This window comes from Pseudophryne corroboree, chromosome 1 (assembly GCF_028390025.1).
Source record: "Pseudophryne corroboree isolate aPseCor3 chromosome 1, aPseCor3.hap2, whole genome shotgun sequence".
In the NCBI taxonomy this organism is placed as follows: Eukaryota; Metazoa; Chordata; class Amphibia; order Anura; family Myobatrachidae; genus Pseudophryne; species Pseudophryne corroboree.
The window spans coordinates 1,122,071,151-1,122,097,863 of NC_086444.1; the positions used below are offsets into that span (position 1 = coordinate 1,122,071,151).

The 26,713-nt window shown below is 46.3% G+C and overlaps 1 protein-coding gene across 3 annotated transcripts in view; it reads left to right on the forward strand.

Annotated features, from left to right (window-relative positions):
• Window positions 1-26,713, forward strand: part of RAB28 (RAB28, member RAS oncogene family) — a 379,144-nt gene that overhangs the window by 88,839 nt on the left and 263,592 nt on the right. For all 3 annotated transcript variants that reach the window (XM_063922984.1, XM_063922968.1, XM_063922975.1), the window contains exon 2: window positions 17,056-17,152. In XM_063922984.1, coding sequence (XP_063779054.1) covers window positions 17,056-17,152 — 97 coding nt within the window. The remainder of the gene's footprint in view (window positions 1-17,055; window positions 17,153-26,713) is intronic.

Genomic DNA, 26,713 nt, shown 5'->3' on the forward strand with positions numbered 1-26,713 from the left:
GATTCCAAATCCTTTCCTAGTAATGTCAGCTCTTCCGGGCACAGTTTCCCTAACTGAGGTCTGGAGGAGGGGCATAGAGGGAGGAGCCAGTGCACACCATATATAGTACCTAATCTTTCTTTTAAGAGTGCCCAGTCTCCTGCGGAGCCCGTCTATTCCCCATGGTCCTTACGGAGTACCCAGCATCCTCTACGGACTACAAGATATAGAATTACCGGTGAGTAAATTCTTATTTTTCTACCATGATGTCACGTTTCAATAATTTTTTTAAAATGTTTAAAAAAAAAAATCTTTTTAGTGTAATGTTACTTCAACACCTTGTAACAAAAGCAATGGTTTCAAGGTCTAATTTTAATCTTTGTAATCTGATCAAAGCATGGGATTACCTTGATCCCTATTATTTACCTGGCAGATTTTTAACCAGTTCATATGGTCTTTACATTAGACACAATTAGTTCTAATTAGAACACTGGTTGCATTTGTGTTCATTGCAAAAATTTAATAAAAGAGCACAAACAAATCATGTGTAACATGGCAGACAGTAAGCTGTTTTGGTACATTTATACTTGTTATACTATATGCTAGATATGACAGTATGTACTTATCTTTATTGAATACTAGCTGAATACCCGTGCTTCGCTACGGGATGAGGATGGTAAATTAGAATTACAGTTGTTCGTTAATTTATGGTGGTTGGAGATCTAGCATATAGGCATATCTTGCTTCCCTGACCCACTTTGTGTAGTGGCCAGACCCCTTTTTGGTCCCCCAGGGACCCTGCTCTTCCCACTATACAGCTCTCAGCCTCTGGCTTCTTGCTGCCTCCATTCCTCTCCTTACATCATGTCAGTGCCCCTGTGAAATTATTGATTTATTTACAGTTTCTTATATAGCGCAGCACATTATGCATCTCCTGATATACTCTGTGCTGCTGGAGGACCCTGCTTCTTCCACTATATAACTCTGTGTGTGGGTTCATGCTACCTTCATTCCCCTCCTCACATCATGACACTGCCCCTGTCACATACAGCCCTGTTCTGCCTGACATATCATGCATCTCCTAATATACTCTGTGCTGCTGGGGACCCTGCTCCTCCCACTATATAACTCTCAGTGTGTAGCTTCCTGCTACCTCCATTCCCCTCCTCACATCATGTCACTGCCACTGTCACATGTAGCCCTGTCGTCACTGGCATATCATACATGTCCTGGTATAGTCTGTACTGCTGGCCCACCCCTAGGTGCTAGGGGTGTGTTACCCCCACAGTGTTTGTTCCCAGATTGTAAGTCATATGTGTACCAAGTTTGGTGTAAATTGCACCAGGCATTCCAGAGTTATGCTGTCTGCTGAAATACTCTGTGTTGCTGCCTCACCCCTAGGGGTGTCTTACCCGCACAGTGTTTGTTCCCAGATTGTAAATCATATGTGTACCTAGTGTGGTGTAAATTGGTCCAGGTATTCCGGAGTTATGCTGTCTCTTGATATACTCTGTGCTGCTGTCCCACTCCTAGGGATGTCTTACCCCCCACAGTGAGCGTTTCCAGATTGTAAGTAATATGTGTACCAAGGCCCTCATTCCGAGTTGTTCGCTCGCAAGGCGAATGTAGCAGAGTTACACACGCTAAGCCGCCGCCTACTGGGAGTGAATCTTAGCTTCTTAAAATTGCGACCGACGTACGCGCAATATTGCGATTACAAACGAGTTAGCAGTTTCAGAGTAGCTCCAGACTTACTCTGCCTGTGCGATCATTTCAGTGCTTGTCGTTCCTGGTTGACGTCACAAACACACCCAGCGTTCGCCCAGGCACTCCCACCGTTTCCCCGGCCACTCCTGCGTTTTTTCCGGAAACGGTAGCGTTTTCAGCCACACGCCCCTGAAACGCCGTGTTTCCGCCCAGTAACACCCATTTCCTGTCAATCACATTACGATCGCCGGAGCGAAGAAAAAGCCGTGAGTAAAAATACTTTCTTCATAGTAAAGTTACTTGGCGCAGTCGCAGTGCGAACATTGCGCATGCGTACTAAGCGGATTTTCACTGCGATGCAATGAAAAATACCGAGCGAACAACTCGGAATGAGGGCCCAAGTTTGGTGTAAAATGCTCCAGGCATTCCGGAGTTATGCTGGAACACACACACACACACACACACACACACACACACACACACACACACACACACACACACACACACACACACACACATCTATTTTTGGCGATTTCCGTGGATGGGCAGTGACATTTGTAAAACCGGTTCTTAGCAAGCACCTGGGACCTAAGGAGAAGCTACCTGCCAAGTTTCAAGATTGTAGGCTTTGTGGTCTAAGAGATTTTGTGATGAGTCAATCAGTGAGTTAATCTCCTTTTTTTGCCTTTTATATATATTTATAGACTTTAATAAATATTAAATAGAATGTGAGGTTATTTTTTTTTGCTTCATTGAGCCTAGCACAGGGGAATATATATGATATATATAACTCTATATTTATAATACCTCTTGTTAAATTTGATTAACTTTCAGGAAAGAAAAGCAATACCTTAAATGCACAAATGTTCAGGCCGCTGCGACCGCTAAGAGTGTGTGTGTAAAACCCCTATGAAATGCGTACACATTGCATAAACACGCCGACACGCTGTAAGCACAAAGTAGCTACACATGCTGCAGAATACACTTTATAATCCCTAACAGGAAAGGAAATGCGACACCAATTGTATATGTAATGTTGAGGTCCAACCCAGCAACAACTATTTACTCAAAAGAGGGTACAACAGAAATACAATCACATAAGAGAAAAGGCTACAATCAATGGATACATACATTTGTTCGCCTGCGCCACCCGGTTCCGTCCCTCAGTCAATCTGGATACACGACCTTCAGAGAATGTGTCTGACCGGCCAGGAGGCTTGGCATTTATACATTAGTCCAAATCATGAAATAATGGAAACTGTAATCTCTTCACCTATAGGTCAAAGGGCTGGTCATTTACAGTACAGGAGGGTTTATAGGTTGGTTTGAATAGGTGGGCGATGCCTGGTCCAGGTGCACTTGCAGATGTTCTCCACTGGGTTCCCGCCGAATATCAAGAGTACAGTAAATACAGTATCATATTAATATTTTACTCCTGCGCATATCTATGCGCAGGAGCGTGCTACATTCTGCGACCTGCCATCGGAATATTGCCCTTGAAATACTGCACAGCTGGATACCAAACACCACCTCCTAACCTAATTCTGTCCCCTCATATCCTGTAAAATTGAATCCCTCTGTTGTTATACCTTTGAAGCAAATGTAACTCGCTGGTGTGGTGCATGTAGGCTATGTGTAAATTATGCACTATGTGGATTAAATATCACATATGTCTTTGTGGCTTTTCCATGCGAATGCGTATGCTACCGTATTTACTCATACCACGTGCTAATACGCAGGACCACGTGAGCCAATATACGTAACGTGCGAGTATGCGCAAGCACGGCAGAACAAGCACACGCACGGAGGCCACTCTGTGTGGTGTTTGCACGTGATGTTTGTGGGTATAATATTTCCGACTTCGACACTCTTTCACACTGCCAATGCCGGATCCCACCCGGGAATTGGAAACGGGTCGTTCCCGGATGGGATCCAGCATTGGACCCTAACAGCAGGCATACCGTCGCGGCAGTTTGCCGGGTCGGTTGCCATAGCGGCGGGGGGCGGAGCCGGCAGCAGGTGGCGAAGGTGGCACTGGGAGATGAGCTCATTGTCTCCTATTGTAGTGAACGGGTCCCGGGTCGCATGGACCCGGGAACCCGTTAATGCTGCCACTGACCCGTTATTCAACTCGGGAATAACACTGCTTTATTCCCGGGTTGAATTACCGGGTCAGGCAACCTGGGAATTCGACCATGGCCTTTCACACCGCACACCGACCCGTGTATATTGCCGGGTCGATTCCGGGTTATTTGTGCGGTGTGAAAGGGGTATAAATGATCATATTCACAGTTGGCTTGGCCATCGATGGTTTCAGTCCACTGATGGTTCATTCTTAAACACAAATAAAAGAAGGGTCTGCAGCACTGTCACCAAGTTTGTTCCGTGAAAATTCGAGGTGATATTATTCCCTCAATCATCAAAAAACACATGGAATTCCGTCGTCTACTGAACCTCAACACCACTTCTTAATGGGTTACTTGTCCTTAATAACTATCCACAATGTCAGAGCTGTTCTGCTGCAGCCAATTACAGTCTATCTTTATCCACGCACAAGGCAATTATTTTCCTAATAAAAAAAACACAGTTTATTTAAAAAATAGATTTGAAAAAGTTTTTGTCATGAACAGGGTGCTTTCAATCACCGTGGAGCATTGCGGGACATTTTAGCAGCTTTTATATGTTACACTGGGAAGATCATGAACTCTGCTAATGTTCTAATGTCCGCAATTCACAGGGATGTCCTGGGCTTCGAAGGTGTTTTCCTATAAAAAAGGGACATTTCTGAATATCATCCTTTCTAAAAGGTCCATGTTTGTAATAATGTCTGTGCGTTTGTTTAGAGAGGTTCTAGAACTCATAATAATAAACGCTCTGCCCATCTAATAGATATGTATTCCTTTTTATTTTACATTGTAGTGCCTGTGGTTGCCCCTGAAACTATTATGCATTGTGGACCTTATTCAGTAAGGATTGCAGTTTCTGCTAAAAAGCAGTTGCTGCGATCAAATAGCTGCCGCTCGGAAATAGAGAAAAAATGGCCATTGCAGAAATTGCGAATGCAGTGCAATATGCTCCAGACAAGGTCATCCACAATTCTTGCCACACGAGGCTGGAAGTGGTCATCGCTGACCTCCTTAAAAACACCTGGACACACATGCGTTTTTCCAGACACGCCTAGAAAATGTCAGGTTTCCGCCCAGAAATACTGGCTTCCTGTCACACAGCGGCTACATTGCGATCACGATGTGGCCGCAGTTTCTGTTGCTATTTTTACTTGCATGTGCGCAATGCGAACGCTGCACATGCGCAGTCATTCGATAATCGTCTGGATTGCAATTTGCAAATTTTGCAATCCTTACTGAGTAAGGTTCTAAGTTTGTATTGTGGTTTTCTCTGACGTCCTAGTGGATGCTGGGAACTCCGTAAGGACCATGGGGAATAGCGGGCTCCGAAGGAGGCTGGGCACTCTAGAAAGATCTTAGACTACCTGGTGTGCACTGGCTCCTCCCACTATGACCCTCCTCCAAGCCTCAGTTAGATTTCGTGCCCGGCCGAGGTTGGATGCACACTAGGGGCTCTCCTGAGCTCTTAGAAAGTAATAGTCTTAGATTTTTTTATTTTCAGTGAGACCTGCTGGCAACAGGCTCACTGCAGCGAGGGACTAAGGGGAGAAGAAGCGAACTCGCCTGCTTGCAGCCGGATTGGGCTTCTTAGGCTACTGGACACCATTTGCTCCAGAGGGATCGACCGCAGGCCCAGCCTTGATGTTCGGTCCCGGAGCCGCGCCGCCGTCCCCCTTACAGAGCCAGAAGCAAGAAGATGGTCCGGAAAATCGGCGGCATGAAGACTCTGTCTTCACCAAGGTAGCGCACAGCACTGCAGCTGTGCGCCATTGCTCCTCTCACACACTTCACACTCCGGTCTCTGAGGGTGCAGGGCGCTGGGGGGGGGGCACCCTGAGGCAGCAATAAAAACACCTTGGCTGGCTAAAATACCTCAATATATAGCCCCAGGGGCTATATATGAGGTAAATACCCCTGCCAGAATTCCATAAAAAGCGGGAGAATAGGCCGCGAAAAAGGGGCGGAGCCTATCTCCTCAGCACACTGGCGCCATTTTTCCCTCACAGCTCCTGCTGGAAGGAAGCTCCCTGGCTCTTCCCTGCAATCTACAGTACCAGTAAGAGGGAAAAGAGAGGGGGGGCATTAAATTTGGCAGTATATATATTTTATTGAAAAGCAGCTATTAGGGACATAACTCAGTTAGTCCCTGTATATATATAGCGCTCTGGTGTGTGCTGGCATACTCTTACTCTGTCCCCCCAAAGGGCTTTTTGTGGGTCCTGTCCTCTGTTTGAGCATTCCCTGTGTGTGTGGAGTGTGTCGGTACGGCTGTGTCGACATGTTTGAGGAGGATAATGATGTGGAGGGGGAGCAGATGCCTTTAGCAGGGATGTCACCCCCTGGGGGGCAGACACCTGAGTGGATGAGTTTATGGCAGGAAATGAGTGCACGTATAGACTCCTTACATAATAAATTTGACGACATGCCGACTGTGGGACAGCCGAGTCTTCAGCTCGTGCCTGTCCAGGTGTCTCAAAAGTCATCAGGGGCTCTGAAACGCCCGCTATCTCAGATGGCACAAGTAGATGTCGACACGGATACTGACACCAGTGTCGACGACGATGAGTCAAATTTAATGCCCGTTAAGGCCATTCACTGCATGATTGAGGCAATGAAAGAGGTGTTAAATATTTCTGATTTACATCCAGGTACCACAAAAAAGGGTATTATGTTTGGGGAGAAAAAACTACCTGTAGTTTTTCCCCCGTCAGATGAATTAAATGAAGTGTGTGAAGAAGCGTGGGCTTCCCCTGATAAGAAATTGGTAATTCCTAAGAAGATACTAATGGCGTTCCCTTTCCCGCCAGAGGATTGGTTACGTTGGGAAACACCCCCTAGGGTGGATAAAGCGCTCACACGTTTGTCTAAAAAGGGGGCACTACCGTCCCAGGATACGGCCGCCCTTAAGGAACCTGCTGATAGAAAGCAGGAGGCGATCCTGAAGTCTGTATATACACACTCAGGCATTATACTTAGACCAGCTATTGCGTCAGCATGGATGTGCAGTGCTGCCGCTGCGTGGTCAGATAAACTGTCAGAAAATATTGACACATTAGACAGAGACACGATTCTGCTAACAATTGACCATATCAAAGACTCAGTCTTATACATGAGAGATGCACAGAGGGAAATCTGCCGGCTGGCATCTAAAGTAAGTGCATTATCCATCTCTGCTAGGAGATGCTTATGGACTCGCCAGTGGACTGGAGATGCAGATTCCAAAAGGCACATGGAAGTTTTGCCTTATAAAGGGGAGGAATTATTTGGGGATGGTCTCTCCGACCTAGTTTCCACAGCAACGTCTGGGAAGTCAGCATTTTTACCCCATGTCCCCTCACAGCCTAAGAAGGCGCCATTTTATCAGGTTCAGTCCTTTCGGACCCAGAAAAACAAGCGGGGAAAAGGAGGGTCTTTTCTGTCTAGAGGCAGAGGTAGGGGAAAAAGGCTGCAGCAAACAGCAGGTTCCCAGGAACAAAAGTCCTCCCCCGCTTCCTCTTCCAAGTCCGCCGCATGACGGTGGGGCTCCACAGGCGGAGCCAGGTACGGTGGGGGCCCGCCTCATGAATTTCAGCGATCAGTGGGCTCGCTCACAGGTGGATCCCTGGATCCTTCAAATAGTATCTCAGGGATACAAGCTGGAATTCGAGGGGGCTCCACCCCACCGGTTCCTAAAATCTGCCTTGCCGATTGCTCCCTCAGACAGGGAGGCGGTGCTAGCAGCGATTCACAAGCTGTATTCCCAGCAGGTGATAATCAGGGTACCCCTACTTCAACAAGGCCGGGGTTACTATTCCACACTATTTGTGGTGCCGAAACCGGACGGTTCGGTGAGACCCATTTTAAATTTGAAATCCTTGAACACATACATAAAAAAATTCAAGTTCAAGATGGAATCGCTCAGGGCGGTTATTGCAAGCCTGGACAAGGGCGATTACATGGTATCCCTGGACATCAAGGATGCTTACCTGCATGTCCCCATTTACCATCCTCACCAGGAGTACCTCAGATTTGTGGTACAGGATTGCCATTACCAATTCCAGACGCTGCCGTTTGGACTCTCCACGGCACCGAGGGTATTTACCAAGGTTATGGCGGAAATGATGATACTCCTTCGAAAAAAGGGAGTTTTAATTATCCCATACTTGGACGATCTCCTAATAAAGGCACGATCCAAGGAACAGTTGTTAGTGGGAGTAGCACTATCTCAGGAAGTGCTGCGCCAGCACGGCTGGATTCTGAATATCCCAAAGTCACAGCTGGTCCCCACGACACGTCTAATGTTCCTGGGAATGATTCTGGACACAGTCCAGAAAAAAGTGTTTCTCCCGGAGGAGAAAGCCAGGGAGTTGTCTTCTCTAGTCAGAGACCTCCTAAAACCAAAACAGGTATCGGTGCATCACTGCACGCGGGTCCTGGGAAAGATGGTAGCTTCTTACGAAGCAATTCCATTCGGCAGGTTCCATGCCAGAATTTTTCAGTAGGACCTGTTGGACAAGTGGTCCGGATCGCATCTTCAGATGCATCGCTTGATAACCCTGTCCCCAAGAACCAGGGTGTCTCTTCTGTGGTGGCTGCAGAGTGCTCATCTTCTGGAGGGCCGCAGATTCGGCATACAGGACTGGGTCCTGGTGACCACGGATGCCAGCCTACGAGGCTGGGGGGCAGTCACAAAGGGAAGAAACTTCCAAGGACTATGGTCAAGTCAGGAGACTGCCCTTCACATAAATATTCTGGAACTAAGGGCCATTTACAATGCCCTAAGTCAAGCAAAATCCCTGCTCCTACACCAGCCGGTGCTGATCCAGTCAGACAACATCACGGCAGTCGCCCATGTTAATCGACAGGGCGGCACAAGAAGCAGGATGGCAATGGCAGAAGCCACAAGAATTCTCCGATGGGCGGAGAATCATGTACTAGCACTGTCAGCAGTGTTCATCCCGGGAGTGGACAACTGGGAAGCAGACTTTCTCAGTAGGCACGACCTCCACCCGGGAGAGTGGGGACTTCATCCAGAAGTCTTCCAAATGATTGTAAATCAATGGGGTCGTCCACAGGTGGACATGATGGCGTCCCGCCTAAACAAAAAACTAGAGAGGTATTGCGCCAGGTCAAGAGACCCTCAGGCGATAGCTGTGGACGCTCTAGTGACACCGTGGGTGTACCGGTCAGTTTATGTGTTCCCTCCTCTACCTCTCATACCAAAGGTATTGAGAATAATAAGAAAGCGAGGAGTAAACACAATTCTCGTGGTTCCGGATTGGCCAAGAAGAGCGTGGTACCCGGAACTTCAAGAGATGATCTCAGAGGACCCGTGGTCTCTGCCGCTCAGACAAGACCTGCTACAGCAGGGGCCCTGTCTGTTCCAAGACTTACCGCGGCTGCGTTTGACGGCATGGCGGTTGAACGCCGGATCCTGAAGGAAAAGGGCATTCCGGAGGAAGTCATTCCTACGCTTATTAAAGCCAGGAAAGAGGTCACAGCAACTCATTATCACCGCATATGGCGGAAGTATGTTGCATGGTGTGAGGCCGAAAAGGCCCCAACGGAGGAATTTCAACTAGGTCGATTTCTGCATTTCCTGCAAGCAGGAGTAAATATGGGCCTAAAACTGGGCTCCATTAAGGTACAGATCTCGGCTCTGTCGATTTTCTTTCAAAAAGAACTAGCTTCAGTACCTGAAGTTCAGACATTTGTTAAAGGAGTGCTGCATATTCAGCCCCCGTTTGTGCCCCCTGTGGCACCTTGGGATCTCAACGTGGTGTTGAGTTTCTTAAAATCACATTTGAACCACTAAAAACCGTGGATCTGAAATATCTCACGTGGAAGGTGGTTATGTTATTGGCCTTGGCTTCTGCCAGGCTAGTATCAGAATTGGCGGCTTTGTCCTGTAAAAGCCCTTATCTGATTTTCCATATGGATAGGGCAGAATTGAGGACTCGTCCCCAGTTTCTCCCAAAGGTGGTGTCAGCGTTTCACCTGAACCAGCCTATTGTGGTGCCTGCGGCTACTAGGGACTTGGAGGACTCCAAGTTGCTAGACGTTGTCAGGGCACTGAAAATATATGTTTCCAGAACGGCTAGAGTCAGAAAATCTGACTCGCTGTTTATCCTATATGCACCCAACAAGCTGGGTGCTCCTGCTTCTAAGCAGACTATTGCTCGTTGGATTTGTAATACAATTCAGCTTGCACATTCTGTGGCAGGCCTGCCACAGCCAAAATCTGCCAATGCCCATTCCACAAGGAAGGTGGGCTCATCTTGGGCGGCTGCCCGAGGGGTCTCGGCTTTACAACTTTGCCGAGCTGCTACTTGGTCAGGGGCAAACACATTTGCAAAATTCTATAAATTTGATACCCTGGCTGAGGAGGACCTGGAGTTCTCTCATTCGGTGTTGCAGAGTCATCCGCACTCTCCAGCCCGTTTGGGAGCTTTGGTATAATCCCCATGGTCCTTACGGAGTTCCCAGCATCCACTAGGACGTCAGAGAAAATAAGAATTTACTCACCGGTAATTCTATTTCTCGTAGTCCGTAGTGGATGCTGGGCGCCCATCCCAAGTGCGGTTTATCTGCAATACTTGTACATAGTTACTGTTAACTAAATCGGGTTATTGTTGAGCCATCTGTTTAGAGGCTCTGTTGTTTCATACTGTTAACTGGGTTTCATATCACGAGTTGTACGGTGTGATTGGTGTGGCTGGTATGAGTCTTACCCGGGATTCAAAATCCTTCCTTATTGTGTACGCTCGTCCGGGCACAGTATCCTAACTGAGGCTTGGAGGAGGGTCATAGTGGGAGGAGCCAGTGCACACCAGGTAGTCTAAGATCTTTCTAGAGTGCCCAGCCTCCTTCGGAGCCCGCTATTCCCCATGGTCCTTACGGAGTTCCCAGCATCCACTACGGACTACGAGAAATAGAATTACCGGTGAGTAAATTCTTATTTTCTCTGACGTCCTAGTGGATGCTGGGGACTCCGTAAGGACCATGGGGAATAGCGGCTCCGCAGGAGACTGGGCACAGCTAAGAAAGATTTAGGACTACCTGGTGTGCACTGGCTCCTCCCACTATGACCCTCCTCCAGACCTCAGTTAGAATCCTGTGCCCGGCTGAGCTGGATGCACACTAGGGGCTCTCCTGAGCTCCTAGAGAGAAAGTATATTTTAGGTTTTTATTTTACAGTGAGTTCTGCTGGCAACAGACTCACTGCAGCGAGGGACTAAGGGGAGAAGAAGCGAACCTACCTAACTGGTGGTAGCTTGGGCTTCTTAGGCTACTGGACACCATTAGCTCCAGTGGGATCGACCGCATGGAACCGGCCATTGATGTTCGGTCCCAGAGCCGCGCCGCCGGCCCCCATACAGAGCCAGAAGCAAGAAGAGTCCGGAAAATCGGCGGCAGAAGACATCAGTCTTCACCAAGGTAGCGCACAGCACTGCAGCTGTGCGCCATTGCTCCTCATACACACTTCACACTCCGGTCACTGAGGGTGCAGGGCGCTGGGGGGGGGCGCCCTGAGCAGCAATAAAAACACCTTGGCTGGCAAATATATCACAATATATAGCCCCAGAGGCTATATATGTGATAAATACCCCTGCCAGAATCCATAAAAAAGCGGGAGAAAAGTCCGCAAAAAAGGGGCGGAGCTATCTCCCTCAGCACACTGGCGTAATTTTCTCTTCACAGTGCAGCTGGAAGACAGCTCCCCAGGCTCTCCCCTGTAGTTTTCAGGCTCAAAGGGTTAAAAAGAGAGGGGGGGCACTAAATTTAGGCACAATATTGTTTATACAAGCAGCTATTGGGGGAAAAATCACTCAGTTATAGTGTTAATCCCTGCATTATATAGCGCTCTGGTGTGTGCTGGCATACTCTCTCTCTGTCTCCCCAAAGGACTTTGTGGGGTCCTGTCCTCAGTCAGAGCATTCCCTGTGTGTGTGCTGTGTGTCGGTACGGCTGTGTCGACATGTGGGATGAGGAAGGTTACGTGGAGGTGGAGCAGAGGCCGATAAATGGGATGTCGTCCCCTGTGGGGCCGACACCAGAGTGGATGGATAGGTGGAAGGTATTAACCGACAGTGTCAACTCCTTACAAGGCTGGATGACGTAAAACAGCTGTGGGACAGCCGGCTTCTCAGCCCGCGCCTGTCCAGGCGTCTCAAAGGCCATCAGGGGCTCAAAAAAGCGCCCGTTACCTCAGATGGCAGACACAGATGTCGACACGGAGTCTGACTCCAGTGTCGACGAGGTTGAGACATATACACAATCCACTAGGAACATCCATTACATGATCTCGGCAATGAAAAATGTGTTACGCATTTCTGACATGAACCTAAGTACCACATAAATGGGGTTTTATTTTTGGGGAGAAAAAGCAGCCAGTGTTTTGTTCCCCCATCAGATGAATGAATGAAGTGTGTAAAGTAGCGTGGGTTCCCCCAATAAGAAACTGGTAATTTCTAAAAAGTTACTGATGGCGTACCCTTTCCCGCCAGAGGATAGGTCACGTTGGGAGATATCCCTTAGGGTGGATAAGGCGCTCACACGTTTGTCAAAAAAGGTGGCACTGCCGTCTTAGGATACGGCCACCTTGAAGGAGCCTGCTGATAAAAAACAGGAGGCTATCCTGAAGTCTGTATATACACACTCAGGTTATATACTGAGACCTGCAATTGCCTCAGCATAAATAGTGCTGCTGCAGCGTGGTCTGATACCCTGCCAGATAATATTAATACTCTAAGACAGGGATAAAAGTTTGCTAACATAGAGCATATTAAAGACGTCGTCTTATATATAAAGGATGCACAGAGGGATATTTGCCGGCTGGCATCCAGAATAAATGCAATGTCCATTCTGCCAGGAGGGTATTAGAAACCCGACAGTGGACAGGTGATGCTGCCTATAAAAGGCACATGGAGATTCTGCCTTATAAGGGTGAGGAATTGTTTGGGGATGGTCTCTGGGACCTCGTATCCACAGCAACAGCTGGGAAGAAAAAAAAAATTTTTTTTTTACCTCAGGTTTCCTCACAGCCTAAGAAAGCACCGTATTTTCAGGTACAGTCCTTTCGGCTTCAGAAAAGCAAGCGGGTCAAAGGCGCTTCCTTTCTGCACAGAGACAAGGGAAGAAGGAAAAAGCTGCACCAGCAGCCAGTTCCCAGGATCAAAAATCTTCCCCCGCTTCCTCTGGGTCCACCGCTTGACGTTGGGGCTCCACAGGTGGAGACAGTTGCGGTAGGGGCGCGTCTCGGGTACTTCAGGGACCAGTGGGTTTGCCCACAGGTGGATCCCTAGGTTCTGCAAATAGTATCACAGGGATACAGGCTGGAGTTCGAGGCGACTCCCCCTCGCCGTTACCTCACCTCAGCCTTGCCTGCTGCCCTCGGAGAAAGGTAGTACTGGCGGCAATTCACAAGCTGCACCTCCAGCAGGTGAAATCAAGGTACCCCTCCTTCAACAAGGCCGGGGTTACTATTCCAAAATGTTGTGGTACCGAAACCAGACGGTTCGGTGAGACCCATTCTAAAATTGAAAGCCTTGAACACTTATATACGAAGGTTTAAGTTTGAAATGGAATCGCTCAGGGTGATTATTGCAAGCCTGGAGAATTTCATGGTATCATTGGACATCAAGGATGCTTACCTACATGTCCCTATTTACCCTCTTCACCAGGAGTACCTCAAAATTGTGGTACAGGATTGTCATTACCAATTCCAGACGTTGCCGTTGGTCTGTCCCCGGCACCGAGGTATTTACCAAGGTAATGGCCGAAATAATTATCCCGTACTTGGACGATCTCCTTATAAAGGCGAGGTCCAGGGAGCAGTTGTTCGGCGGAGTAGCACTATCTCGGGCAGTGCTACAACAGCACGGCTGGATTCTGAATATCCAAAGTCGCAGCTGGTTCCTACGACGCGTCTACTGTTCCTGAGTATGGTTCTGGACACAGAACAGGATAAAAAGGTTTTCTCCCGGAGGAGAAGTCCAAGGAGTTGTCGTCTCTAGACAGAGACCTCCTAATACGTATACAGGTGTCGGTGCATCAATGCACGCGAGCCCTGGGAAGGATGGTAGCTTCTTACGAAGAAATTCCATTCGCCAGGTCCCATACAAGGATTTTCCAGTGGTATCTGTTGGACATGTGGTCCGGGTCGCATCTTCAGATGCATCGGCGGATAACCCTGTCTCCAAGGGCCAGGGTGTCGCTGTTGTGGTGGCTGCAGAGTGCTCATCTTCTAGGGGACCGCAGATTCGGCATACAGGACTGGGTACTGGTGACCACGGATGCCAGCCTTCGAGGCTGGGGGGCAGTCACACAGGGAAGAAACTTCCAAGGCTATGGAAAAGTCAGGAGACTTCCCTACACATAAATATTCTGGAACTAAGGGCCATTTACAATGCCCTAAGTCAGGCTAGACCCCTGCTTCAACACCGGCCGGTGCTGATCCAGTCAGACAACATCACGGCGGTCGCTCATGTAAACGACAGGGCGGCACAAGAAGCAGGATGGCGATGGCAGAAGCCACAAGGATTCTCCGATGGGCGGAAAATCATGTGTTCGCACTGTCAGCAGTGTTCATTCCCGGAGTGGACAACTGAGAAGCAGACTTTCTCAGAAGACACGACCTCCACCCGGGAGAGTGGGGACTTCATCCAGAAGTCTTCCAAATGATTGTACACCGTTGGAAAAGGCCACAGGTGGACATGATGGTGTCCCGCCTCAACTAAAAGTTACAAAGATATTGCGCCAGGTCAAGGACCCTCAGGCGATAGCTGTGGACGCTCTGGTAACACCGTGGGTGTACCAGTCGGTGTATGTGTTCCCTTCTCTGCCTCTCTTACCCAGGGTAATGAGAATAATAAGAAGGAGAGGAGTAAGAACTATACTCATTGTTCCGGGTGGGCCAAGAAGAGCTTGGTAACCAGAACTCCAAGAAATGATCTCAGAGGACCCATGGCCTCTGCCGCTCAGACAGGACCTGCTGTAGCAGGGGGCCTGTCTGTTCCAAGACGTACCGCGGCTGCGTTGGACGGCATGGCGGTTGAACGCCGGATCCTGAAGGAAAAGGGAATTCCGGAGGAAGTTATCCCTACGCTATTTAAAGCTAGGAAAGAAGTGAACGCTAACCATTATCACCGCATATGGCAGAAATATGTTGCGTACTGTGAGGCCAGGAAGGCCCCAAAGGAGAAATTTCAGCTAGGTCGATTTCTGCACTTCCTACAGTCAGAGGTGACTATGGGCCTACAATTGGGTTCCATTAAGGTCCAGATTTCGGCTCTATCGATTTTCTTCCAAAATGGAACTGGCTTCACTGCCTGAAGTTCAGACTTTTGTTAAGGGAGGGCTGCATAGTCAGCCCCCGTTTGTGCCTCCAGTGGCACCGTGGGATCTCAACGTGGTGTTGGATTTCCTGAAGTCGCATTGGGTTGAGCCACTTAAATCCGTGGAGCTATAATACCTCACGTGGAAAGTGGTCATTCTGTGGGCCTTGGCGTCGGCCAGGCGTGTATCAGAATTGACAAAAGCCCTTATCTGTATTTTATATGGGAAAGGCGAAATTGAGGACTCGTTCCCAATTCCTTCCTAAGGTGGTATCAGTTTTTCATGTGAACCAACCTATTGTGGTGCCTGGGGCTACTTGGGACTTGGAGGATTCCAAGTTACTGGACGTAGTCAGGGCCCTGAAAAGTATATGTTTTCCAGGACAGCTGGAGTCAGGAAGACTGACTCGCTATTTATCCTGTATGCACCCAACAAGCTGGGTGCTCCTGCTTCTAAGCAGACTATTGCTCGCTGGATCTGTAGCACGATTCAACTTGCACATTCTGCGGCTGGACTGCCGCACCCTAAATCTGTAAAAGCCCATTCCACGAGGAAAGTGGGCTCTTCTTGGGCGGCTGCCCGAGGGGTCTCGGCTTTACAACTTTGCCGAGCTGCTACTTGGTCAGGGGCAAACACGTTTGCAAAATTCTACAAATTTGATACCCTGGCTGAGGAGGACCTTGAGTTCTCTCATTCGGTGCTGCAGAGTCATCCGCACTCTCCCGCCCGTTTGGGAGCTTTGGTATAATCCCCATGGTCCTTACGGAGTCCCCAGCATCCACTAGGACGTCAGAGAAAATAAGATTTTACTCACCGGTAAATCTATTTCTCGTAGTCCGTAGTGGATGCTGGGCGCCCGTCCCAAGTGCGGACTGTCTGCAATATTTGTATATAGTTATCATTAACTAAAAGGGTTATTGTTGAGCCATCTGTTGAGAGGCACTGTTATGTTCATACTGTTAACTGGGTATCATATCACGAGTTATACGGTGTGATTGGTGTGGCTGGTATGAGTCTTACCCGGGATTCAAAATCCTTCCTTATTGTGTCAGCTCTTCCGGGCACAGTATCCTAACTGAGGTCTGGAGGAGGGTCATAGTGGGAGGAGCCAGTGCACACCAGGTAGTCCTAAATCTTTCTTAGCTGTGCCCAGTCTCCTGCGGAGCCGCTATTCCCCATGGTCCTTACGGAGTCCCCAGCATCCACTACGGACTACGAGAAATAGATTTACCGGTGAGTAAAATCTTATTTTTTCCTTGGTTCTGGTATGATTGGTTGACCAGGTTAATGTCGACAGTCATTAGGTCGACCACTATTGGTCAACATAGACATGGACTAATATGCGACACATGAAAATGGTCGACACGGGACAGGTCGACACATGAAAATTCGACATGGACTTTTGAACTGTTTTTCGTGTCATTTTTCCCGTAACATGACCAGGAACCCCACTTAGTGTGCCGCGTCCCCTGGCATGGCTCGCTTCGCTTGACATGCTGCGGGCAAGGTGCCTCGCTCCGCTACCGCTGCGTTCGGCACAGGTTACCGTTCCCAATCATAGTCCACGTGGATGGTAAAGTATGAAAAAGTTAAAAATCTATATATATATTTTTTTAAAAGGTACGTTGACATTTTGATATGTTGACCATGTCAATGTCGTCGACCAATAGTGGCCGACCGTAACATGGTCAACCATCCAAACGGATACCCCTTTTCCGTTACTAGCTGTATATAAGCTACGAGTCACTAGGCCACTCAGCTCTGAGCTAAAATGACAAACGCAGATCCTAATTGTAACACTACTAGTACTTCGTCCAGAAGAGTTATTACAGTAGGTTTTAGTTTTTGTTGAAATCACAAGTACCTAATTTTTTACTTTTTTGTTTTTCTCGCTGCCAGACCAAACATTTCACACATTTTCTTTTAGACATCGCTGGCCATGCGGTTTGCCCAGGAATCATTCGGAAAACAGTACAAACAAACAGTAGGACTGGACTTCTTTCTGAAAAGGATAACGCTGCCAGGTAAGATTCCTCTGGTTTGTGGGTTCCGTACCATCTTATTTCTGAGATTACTGGTGAAACTTAACTTCTGCAGATCTAAATAAATAGCTGGCATTTCTATGACAGATTTATTCACTTCCAAAATGCTACACTGGACGTTATGAATTGACTTCTTTTTAGAAAGTTATTTTGTTTTTTTTATTTATTTACTTTATGCTTACAGTTATAGTATATTTCTGTTGATCTGATGTTGTTGTTGTTGACTATGAAATGTTGCACTAAATTAACAACATTCAACACAAAAATGCATTGAAGTTCAGCACAATACTAGTTTTCTGTTAAAGTAATACCTACATCATTTTCATGGAAAAAAAGGTATTTATAAAGAAACAAAGCATAATGTTTTTAATGGAAATGACTAATCTCATACGTGTTAAAAAGGTATAATATAGCTATGTAACCACTGAGTTCTAATATGTGAATGCTGTTTTATGCAAGGCAGCATGAAATTGCTGGCATTTAATAGACCACTAAAATTTAGTGCCCCAAGACACTCATAAAAATACAGTTTAAGCATTCAAGATGTTTTAGTTCATGGTGCAAAGGAGCCATTTAGATGCTAGTTGAAGCACATTGCGTGGAAAAAAAAGGATTTGCTGACGCTAGTTAACCATTTTGTTGCTGGAAAGGCTTCGAGGCCATGCAGCAGTTAAAAGACAGCATATGGCAATAGGGATATTCTGTGCAAAGTTCTTGTGGAGGAAAGGGTGTCCTAGACTATATAGAACTATTTGCATGTAGCGTATTCTCCGTTTCAGCACGTCCTATTGGCCTGTAGTCTGGTGTTTCTGTGACATTAGGTTAGAGGTGACTGGTGGCGGGGCTGGACGCTTTGCTCATACACTTCCTCAGTCATGAGGGGTTGCCCAGCTAAGAACATACCTAAAGCTGGGTACACATCATGCAATGGTTTAACCCAACGTTGCGACAATGCGATGTAACAATACATTGGGGGAGATTCAAATGTTTGAAAAGTCGGTTGGGTGTCTGTTTTTTCCTGTTTATTAGATAGGAAAAAACAGACTCCCAACTGACTTTTCAAGCATTTGAATCTACCCCTTTGTGTCCTCTATACATACTGCTGCTGTCACGATACGCTGTCTGACGGTGTAATGTATTGTTACATGCTGCGTGTAACTACACCCGTGTCGGCTGTGGAGTCGTCCCATTGGATGTGCAGCACATCCAATGGGACGATTCAATAAATGATGGCTGGGTACGACGGATCAGGGGTACACACTTATACGATGTGTACAATGTATCGGTCCGATCCACGTCGGAAAGATATATTGTGCGATAGATCATATAGTGGGGGTCATTCAGGTGCGGTCGGATTTGCTATCACTGCTTCTTTCTTGGAACTTAGCAGTGCAGGGTATATTTCTAAGCAGGCTGATCTTGAGCTGTCCAATTGAGTAATTAGTTAGAGGGTGTGACAAGGTACCTCAAAAGCAGGGTGGTTATGGAGTCTTCTCATCAAAACACTATTTGGGCATAAAAACGTAAAAAATATATGCAGTAAATCTTTATGCATATAGACTGTCCAGATAGCTGATGCTCATGACATTAAACGGAGTGAAACAAGCGGTGCTGTGCGCATGACCAATATAAGTCAAATAGTACCCTTCAATGGAGGAGCCTTCTAAAATCAGGACTGCTTCTGTATTTCAAGCTTGACAAATCCAGGAGTCATTACACATGGAAATATTGTCCTGGTGATTGAGCTGCAGGAAACAACCAGCTGTCTCTTGTGCCCCCCGTATCTCCCCTGCCCTAGCCGCAGGCATAGCATGCAAGGGTGGAGGCACTGATGAGACGGATAGTCTGTCAGTAAATCAAAATAAATCAACTGCACTCATATGCATTGCTATCCTGTTACTCATATACTGGACTGCGAAGCACTTCTCCTCGCTAAAGAGTCATGATCAGAGTCTTGTCAGACTGTTTTTAGCGCCTCACTACAGATAACTAGCGGTAATTAACCGGACATGTTTTAAAAAAAAATCTCTCCTCACAAGTTGTTGCCCACTAAGGTTTGGCCTGGGCTGTCTAATTTTTGGGGTAGAAGTTTTGAGCGCTGCTGTAAATAAAGGACTGGCAACGGTACAGTATGTATGAACCAAGGCCCTCATTCCGAGTTGTTCGCTCGCAAGCTGCTTTTAGCAGCTTTGCACACGCTAAGCCGCCGCCTACTGGGAGTGAATCTTAGCATATCAAAATTGCGAACGAAAGATTAGCAGAATTGCGAATAGACACTTCTTAGCAGTTTCTGAGTAGCTCCACACTTACTTGGCATCTGCGATCAGTTCAGTGCTTGTTGTTCCTGGTTTGACGTCACAAACACACCCAGCGTTCGCCCAGACACTCCTCCGTTTCTCCAGCCACTCCCGCGTTTTTCCCAGAAACGGTAGCGTTTTTTCGCGCACACCCATAAAACGGCCAGTTTCCGCCCAGAAACACCCACTTCCTGTCAATCACATTACGATCACCAGAACGAAGGAAAAACCTTGTAATGCCGTGAGTAAAATACCTAACTGCATAGCAAATTTACTCGGCGCAGTCGCACTGCGGACATTGCGCATGCGCATTAGCGACTAATCGCTCCGTTGCGAGAAAAAAATAACGAGCGAACAACTCGGAATGACCCCCCAAGTGTGATTAGTTATTAGCAAAAATATATTATTAATATTAATAGCTATTGTATTAGATTTTTAATACAGACAAAGCTAACATTATTGGCACATACTAGCAATGTATGTGATAAGATGTGCAATATTAAATTTTCATTAGTGAATATAAGTACTGTATATGCGGCACCTAGATAAAATGTATACTTTTCAGATGTGGATTACCAAGTTTTTATGTATACCGTATATGTGTGTGTGTATATATATATATATATATATATATATATATATATATATATATATAAACAAGACTGGTAAGGTCGGCACTCCCTCTATAGAAACAGCTGCCCCGGTGCCTTCCTACTATCCAATATGCAAAAGTGACGTTCTTCTAGAGAGGGGTACTCATCCATCCACTCTCAATATGCAAAAAACAGGCGGCACTCCAGGGTCTTAGTGAAAAATCAATGTATTGAGCAAAAAAATCAAATTAGTGGGGCGCAATATGCCACTAATTTGATTTTTTTGCTCAATACATTGATTTTTCACTAAGACCCTGGAGTGCCGCCTGTTCTTTGCATATTGAGAGTGGATGGATGGGTACCCGTCTAGAAGAATGTCACTTTTGCATTTTTATATATATATATATATATATATATTTCTCTTACGTCCTAGAGGATGCTGGGGACTCCGTAAGGACCATGGGGATAGACGGGCTCCGCAGGAGACATGGGCACTTTAAGAAAGGTCTGGGTGTGCACTGGCTCCTCCCTCTATGCCCCTCCTCCAGACCTCAGTTTGATACAGTGCCCAGAGGAGATGGGTGCACTACAGGGAGCTCTCCTGATCTTCCTGTCAGAAAGTATATTTGTTAGGTTTTTTATTTTCAGGGAGCCTGCTGGCAACAGACTCCCTGCATCGAGGGACTGAGGAGAGAGAAGCAGACCTACTTCTGTGAGTTTCAAGGCTCTGTTTCTTAGGCTACTGGACACCATTAGCTCCAGATGGAGTCAGAACACAGGTCTCACCCTGGAGTTCGTTCCGGAGCCGTGCCGCCGTCCTCCTCACAGAGCCGGAAGATAGAAGCCGGGTGAGTATGAGAAGAAAGAAGACTTCAGAGGCGGCAGTAGACTTCAGATCTTCACTGAGGTAACGCACAGCAGTAAAGCTGTGCGCCATTGCTCCCATACACCTCACACACGGAAGTCACTGTAAGGGTGCAGGGCGCGGGGGGGGGCGCCCTGGGCAGCATAAGAACCTCTCTTTGGCAAAAGTTTATATGTATACAGCTGGCCACTGTATATATATATATATATATATAAGAGCCTCCGCCAATTTTTAGTGTTTTTGAGCGGGACAGAAGGGGGGGCAGGGATTCTCCCTCAGCACTCACCAGCGCCATTTTCTCCACAGCACAGCTGAGAGGAAGCTCCCCGGACTCTCTCCTGCTTGTACCACAGTGAAAGAGGGTTTTAAAGAAGAGGGGGGGGGGCACATAATTAGGCGCATATATACATATATACACAGCGCTACTGGGTAAACATATATTTATTGTGTTTTTTCCTGGGTCATATAGCGCTGGGGTGTGTGCTGGCATACTCTCTCTCTGTTTCTCCAAAGGGCCTTGTGGGGGAACGGTCTTCAGATAAGAGGATTCCCTGAGTGTGTGGTGTGTCGGTACGCGTGTTTCGACATATCTGAGATAAAAGGCTCTCCTAGAGAAGACGGGGAGCAAATGAATGTGGTGTCTCCGTCGACAACACCGATACCTGACTGGATGGATATGTGGAATGTTTTATGTGCTAATGTAAATGTATTGCACAAAAGATTAGAGCTGAAGCTAGGGTACAGCCAGGGAGTCAACCCATGTCTGTCCCTATCTCGCAGGGACCTTCGGGGTCTCAAAAGCGCCCACTATCCCAAATAATAGATACAGATACCGCCACGGATTCTGACTCCAGTGTCGTCTACGATGATGCAAAATTAAAGCCAAAATTGGCTAAATGTATATGATTATTGCAATAAAAGATGTTTTGCATATCACAGAGGAACCCCCTGTCACTGACACGAGGGTACACATGTATAAGGGAAAGAAACCCGAGGTAACCTTTCCCCCCTCACATGAGTTGAACGAATTATGTGAAAAGGCTTGGGAATCTCCAGACAAAAAACTGCAGATTCCCAAAAGGATTCTTATGGCGTATCCTTTCCCACCAACGGACAGGATACGGTGAGAATCCTCCCCTAGGGTGGAAAAAGCATTGACACGCTTATCCAAAAAGGTAGCGCGGCCATCCCAAGATACAGCTACCCTCAGGGATCCTGCTGACCGCAAGCAGGAGATTACCTTGAAGTCCATTTGCACACATTCTGGTACCTTACTCAGACCGGCAATTGTGTCGGCCTGGGTTTGTAGCGCTGTAGCAGCATGGACAGATACCTTATCAGCGGAAATTGAGACCCTAGATAAGGATACCATTTTATTGACCCTAGGACATATAAAAGAGAGATGCTCAAAGACGCTATGTCGACGTCTGCTAGATGAGTCCTATGGACCCGGCAATGGACAGGTGATGCCGACTCAAAGAGGCATATGGAGGTTTTACCTTACAGGCGTGAGGAATTGTTTGGGGAAGGTCTCTCGGACCTGGTCTCCACAGCTAAATCTGGAAAAAGTTTTTGCCTTATATTCCCTCACAACCTAAGAAAGCACCACATTTCCAAATGCAGTCCTTTCGATCACAAAGAAACAAGAAAGTACGAGGTGCGTCCTTTCTTGCCAGAGGTAAGGGCAGAGGAAAAAAGCTGCACAACACAGCTAGTTCCCAGGAACAGAAGTCCTCCCCGGTTTCTGCAAAATCCACCGCATGACGCTGGGGCTCCGCTAAAGGAGTCCGCCCCAGAGGGGGCACGTCTTCGAATTTTCAGCCACATCTGGGTTCACTCGCAGGTGAATCCCTGAGCAATAGAAATTGTTTCTCATAGTTACAAGCTGGAATTCGAAGAGGTGCCTCCTCGCCGGTTTTTCAAATCGGCCCTGCCAGCTTCTTCCCAGGAAGGGGAGATAGTGTTAAATGCAATTCACAAATTGTATCTTAAACAGGTGGTGGTCAAGGTTCCCCTGCTTTAACAAGGAAGGGGATATTACTCAATCCTGTTTGTAGTCCTGAAACCGGATGATTCGGTCAGACCCATATTAAATTTAAAAATCGCTAAACCTATAATTGAAAAGGTTCAAGTTGAAGATTGAATCGCTAAGAGCGGTCATCGCCAGCCTGGAAGGGGGGGATTTTATGGTATCTCTGGACATAAAGGATGCATACCTTCATGTTCCCATTTATCCACCTCATCAGGCGTACCTGAGATTTGCGGTACAGGATTGTCATTACCAATTTCAGACGTTGCCGTTTGGGCTTTCCACGGCCCCGAGGATTTTCACAAGGGTAATGGCGGAGATGATGGTGCTCCTGCGCAAGCAAGGTGTCACAATTATCCCGTACTTAGACAATCTCCTCATAAAAACAAGATCAAGAGAGCAGCGTATCACTTTCACTGAAAGTGTTACAGCAACACGGCTGGATTCTCAATATCCCGAAGTCGCAGTTGGTTCCGACGACTCGTCTGACTTTCTTGGGCATGATTCTGGATACAGACCAGAAAAGAGTTTATCTTCCGATAGAAAAAGCTCAGGAACTCATGACTTTAGTCAGGAACCTATTGAAACCAAAACAGGTGTCAGTGCGTCACTGCACTCGAGTCCTGGGAAAGATGGTGGCATCATACAAGGCCATTCCCTTCGGCAGACTCAAAGCGAGGACTTTCCAGTGGAACCTGCTGGACAAGAAGTACAGGCTTTTGTGAAGGGAGGGCTGCATATTCAGCCTCCTTTTGTACCTCCGGTGGCGCCTTGGGACCTTAACGTGGTGTTGAGTTTCCTTAAGTCGCATTGGTTTGAACCACTTAAAACGGTGGAGTTAAAATATCTCACTTGAAAGGTGGTCATGTTATTAGCCTTGGCTTCGGCTAGGCGAGTGTCGGAATTGGCGGCTTTTTCTCATAAAAGCTCCTATCTGGTTTTTTCCATATGGATAGAGCGGAATTGCGGACTCGTCCTCAATGCTTGCCTAAGGGGGGGTCTTCTTTTCATATGAACCAACCTATTGTGGTGCCTGTGGCTACATGTGTCTTGGAGGATTCCGAGTCCCTTGCTGTGGTCAGGGCTTTGGAAGTTTACGTGGCCAGAACGGCTAGAGTCAGAAAAACAGAAGCACTGTTTGTCCTGTATGCAACCGACAAGGTTGGTGCCCTGCTTTAAAGCAGACTATTGCTCGCTGGATCTGTAACACGATTCAGCAGGCACATTCTACGGCAGGATTGCCGTTACCAAAATCAAGGCCCCTTCCACTTAGAAGGTGGGCTCGTCTTGGGCGGCTGCCCGAGGGGTCTCGGCACTACAGCTGTGCCGAGCTGCTACTTGGTCGGGTTCAAACATCTTTGCAAAGTTCTATAAGTTTGAGATCCTGGCTGAGGAGGACCTCCTGTTTGCTCAATCGGTGCTGCAGAGTCATCCGCACTCTCCCGCCTGTTTGGGAGCTTTGGTATAATCCCCATGGTCCTTACGGAGTCCCCAGCATCCTCTAGGACATAAGAGAAAATAAGATTTTAAACCTACCGGTAAATCTTTTTCTCGTAGTCTGTAGAGGATGCTGGGCGCCCGTCCCTAGTGCGGACTACTTCTGCAAGACTTGTATATAGTTTTGCTTACATAAGGGTATTTATAGTTTTCATCGGTCTTGGACTGATGCTATGTTGTTTTAATACTGTTAACTGGTTAGTATATCACAAGTTATACGGTGTGATTGGTGTGGCTGGTATGAATCTTGCCCTTGGATTAACAAAAATCCTTTCCTCGTACTGTCCGTCTCCTCTGGGCACAGTTTCTCTAACTGAGGTCTGGAGGAGGGGCATAGAGGGAGGAGCCAGTGCACACCCAGACCTAAAGTCTTTCTTAAAGTGCCCATGTCTACTGCGGAGCCCGTCTATCCCCATGGTCCTTACGGAGTCCCCAGCATCCTCTACGGACTACGAGAAAAAGATTTACCGGTAGGTTTAAAATCTTATTATATATATATATATATATTTATATATAAACACATAGATCGATCTATCTATCTATCTATCTATCTATCTATCTATCTATCTATCTATCTATCTATCTATCTATCTATCTATCTATCTATCTATCTATCTAAGTATACATTTTCCAATAAACATTTCTATTCATATACCGCAGGATCCATATGACCTGACCTTTATACTGCAGAGAATGCAGCTCTCAATATTTAAAAAAAAATAATAATATTAATTTTACGTTTAAGGTTTGGTGTGGCGTGTAATATTTTCTTGTGTGAAGTAGATACAATTTTATGTAGGTTCATTTATGTTCAGTATTGATATAATATAGTTTGAAGCCTCATTGCTAAATTGCTTCTTATAGTGTTTACCAAATAATAGTAAAACATTTCTACAATTAATTACATACATCACAAGAGCAAAAAGTATTTGTCTCAAAATTGCTTTAAAGTCTGCAAAGTATGTGAAGTATTTTGCATATTATATTACAAGTATCTACTATACAGTATAAGTACTGTGTAAGGTATCTGATTATTGTGTATATTTATGTTGTGATTACATGACCAGTTTTAGGACATTTGTAGGTTGGATTTTGCTCCTAACGGCCCACCCAAGAAGTTTTATTTTTGTTTCATCTTAACCTATACATTAATTACATAGTGCGTTTTGGAACTCACTGACTTTTACTGGACCATGAGTTGGGTCTTGCAAAGCTTTGCAGAGGAGATGACACTGAAGGCGTTAATTGTGCTTATCCCATATCATATACAGTAGATGTTGTCTGAGACTGTTTCATGGCAAATAGTGGTCTATCCTGGAATGCTTGTAACCCAGCTTTCTGTGTAGTCTAGATGCATTCACTGTGCACATTTTATAGCTTAATACGGTGGACCACTGAATCAGGATTTGCAAAAAGGGATTTGTTAGGTTCACAGACAAAATACCTCCAGGAAGTTTGTGGGCATAAGCCAGAAAAAAGGTTTCTACTGTGTAGCAGATATTTTAAGCCCATCACGCTAGAAGTGGGCAGGCGCGTGTTTTCACTTACATTTTGGCCATGCAGTACTTAAATTTTGGGTTAACCAAAGAACCTAGCATAATTTTATGAGTTTACTGACTGAATTTCATGCTCCATACCAATAATCAGACGTGCCTCGTCCACAATCGCAACTTCAGACTTGTTTTTCTTTCTGAATACTATTATTAACTATTCATTTATATTATTACTGTTTTTGGTCAAATATTTTTAGCTTCATTATCCTAAGTTAACTGTCTAATGTAACCCTTATGTCAGTATATGAGCATGTCAGATGTAGTTATGTAGTGCACATTAGTGTGATCATTTAGTATATAAAAAGACAATGAGTCATAAATGATTGTAATTATCTTGCTGGGGGTTCTAGAATTTACTTTTCAGAAATGATCATCTCTGGAGCACTATTTCTGATTGGTGCTATGTTCTAACGTCATCTTTACTGGAGACTTGTTCTTGTTAAAAATTCTATACAATGTTGTAATACACAATAAAAGAAATGTGAATAGTGTATAGTACACATATGTCATCTATTGAGGGCCTGATGTACAGTTGGACACATTTTACATAAAAAAGTACATGTAAAGTGTGTAAAAAAAAAAAGGAAGCAATTCCATGTGTATACTGAGCTGAATGTATCTCAAGATAAGATGTGTCCAGCTCTGAAAAAGTAGCATATGCACCACAAGTAAAACTGCAGTGTATGCGCCAGGTGAAACGCTGCAGGGT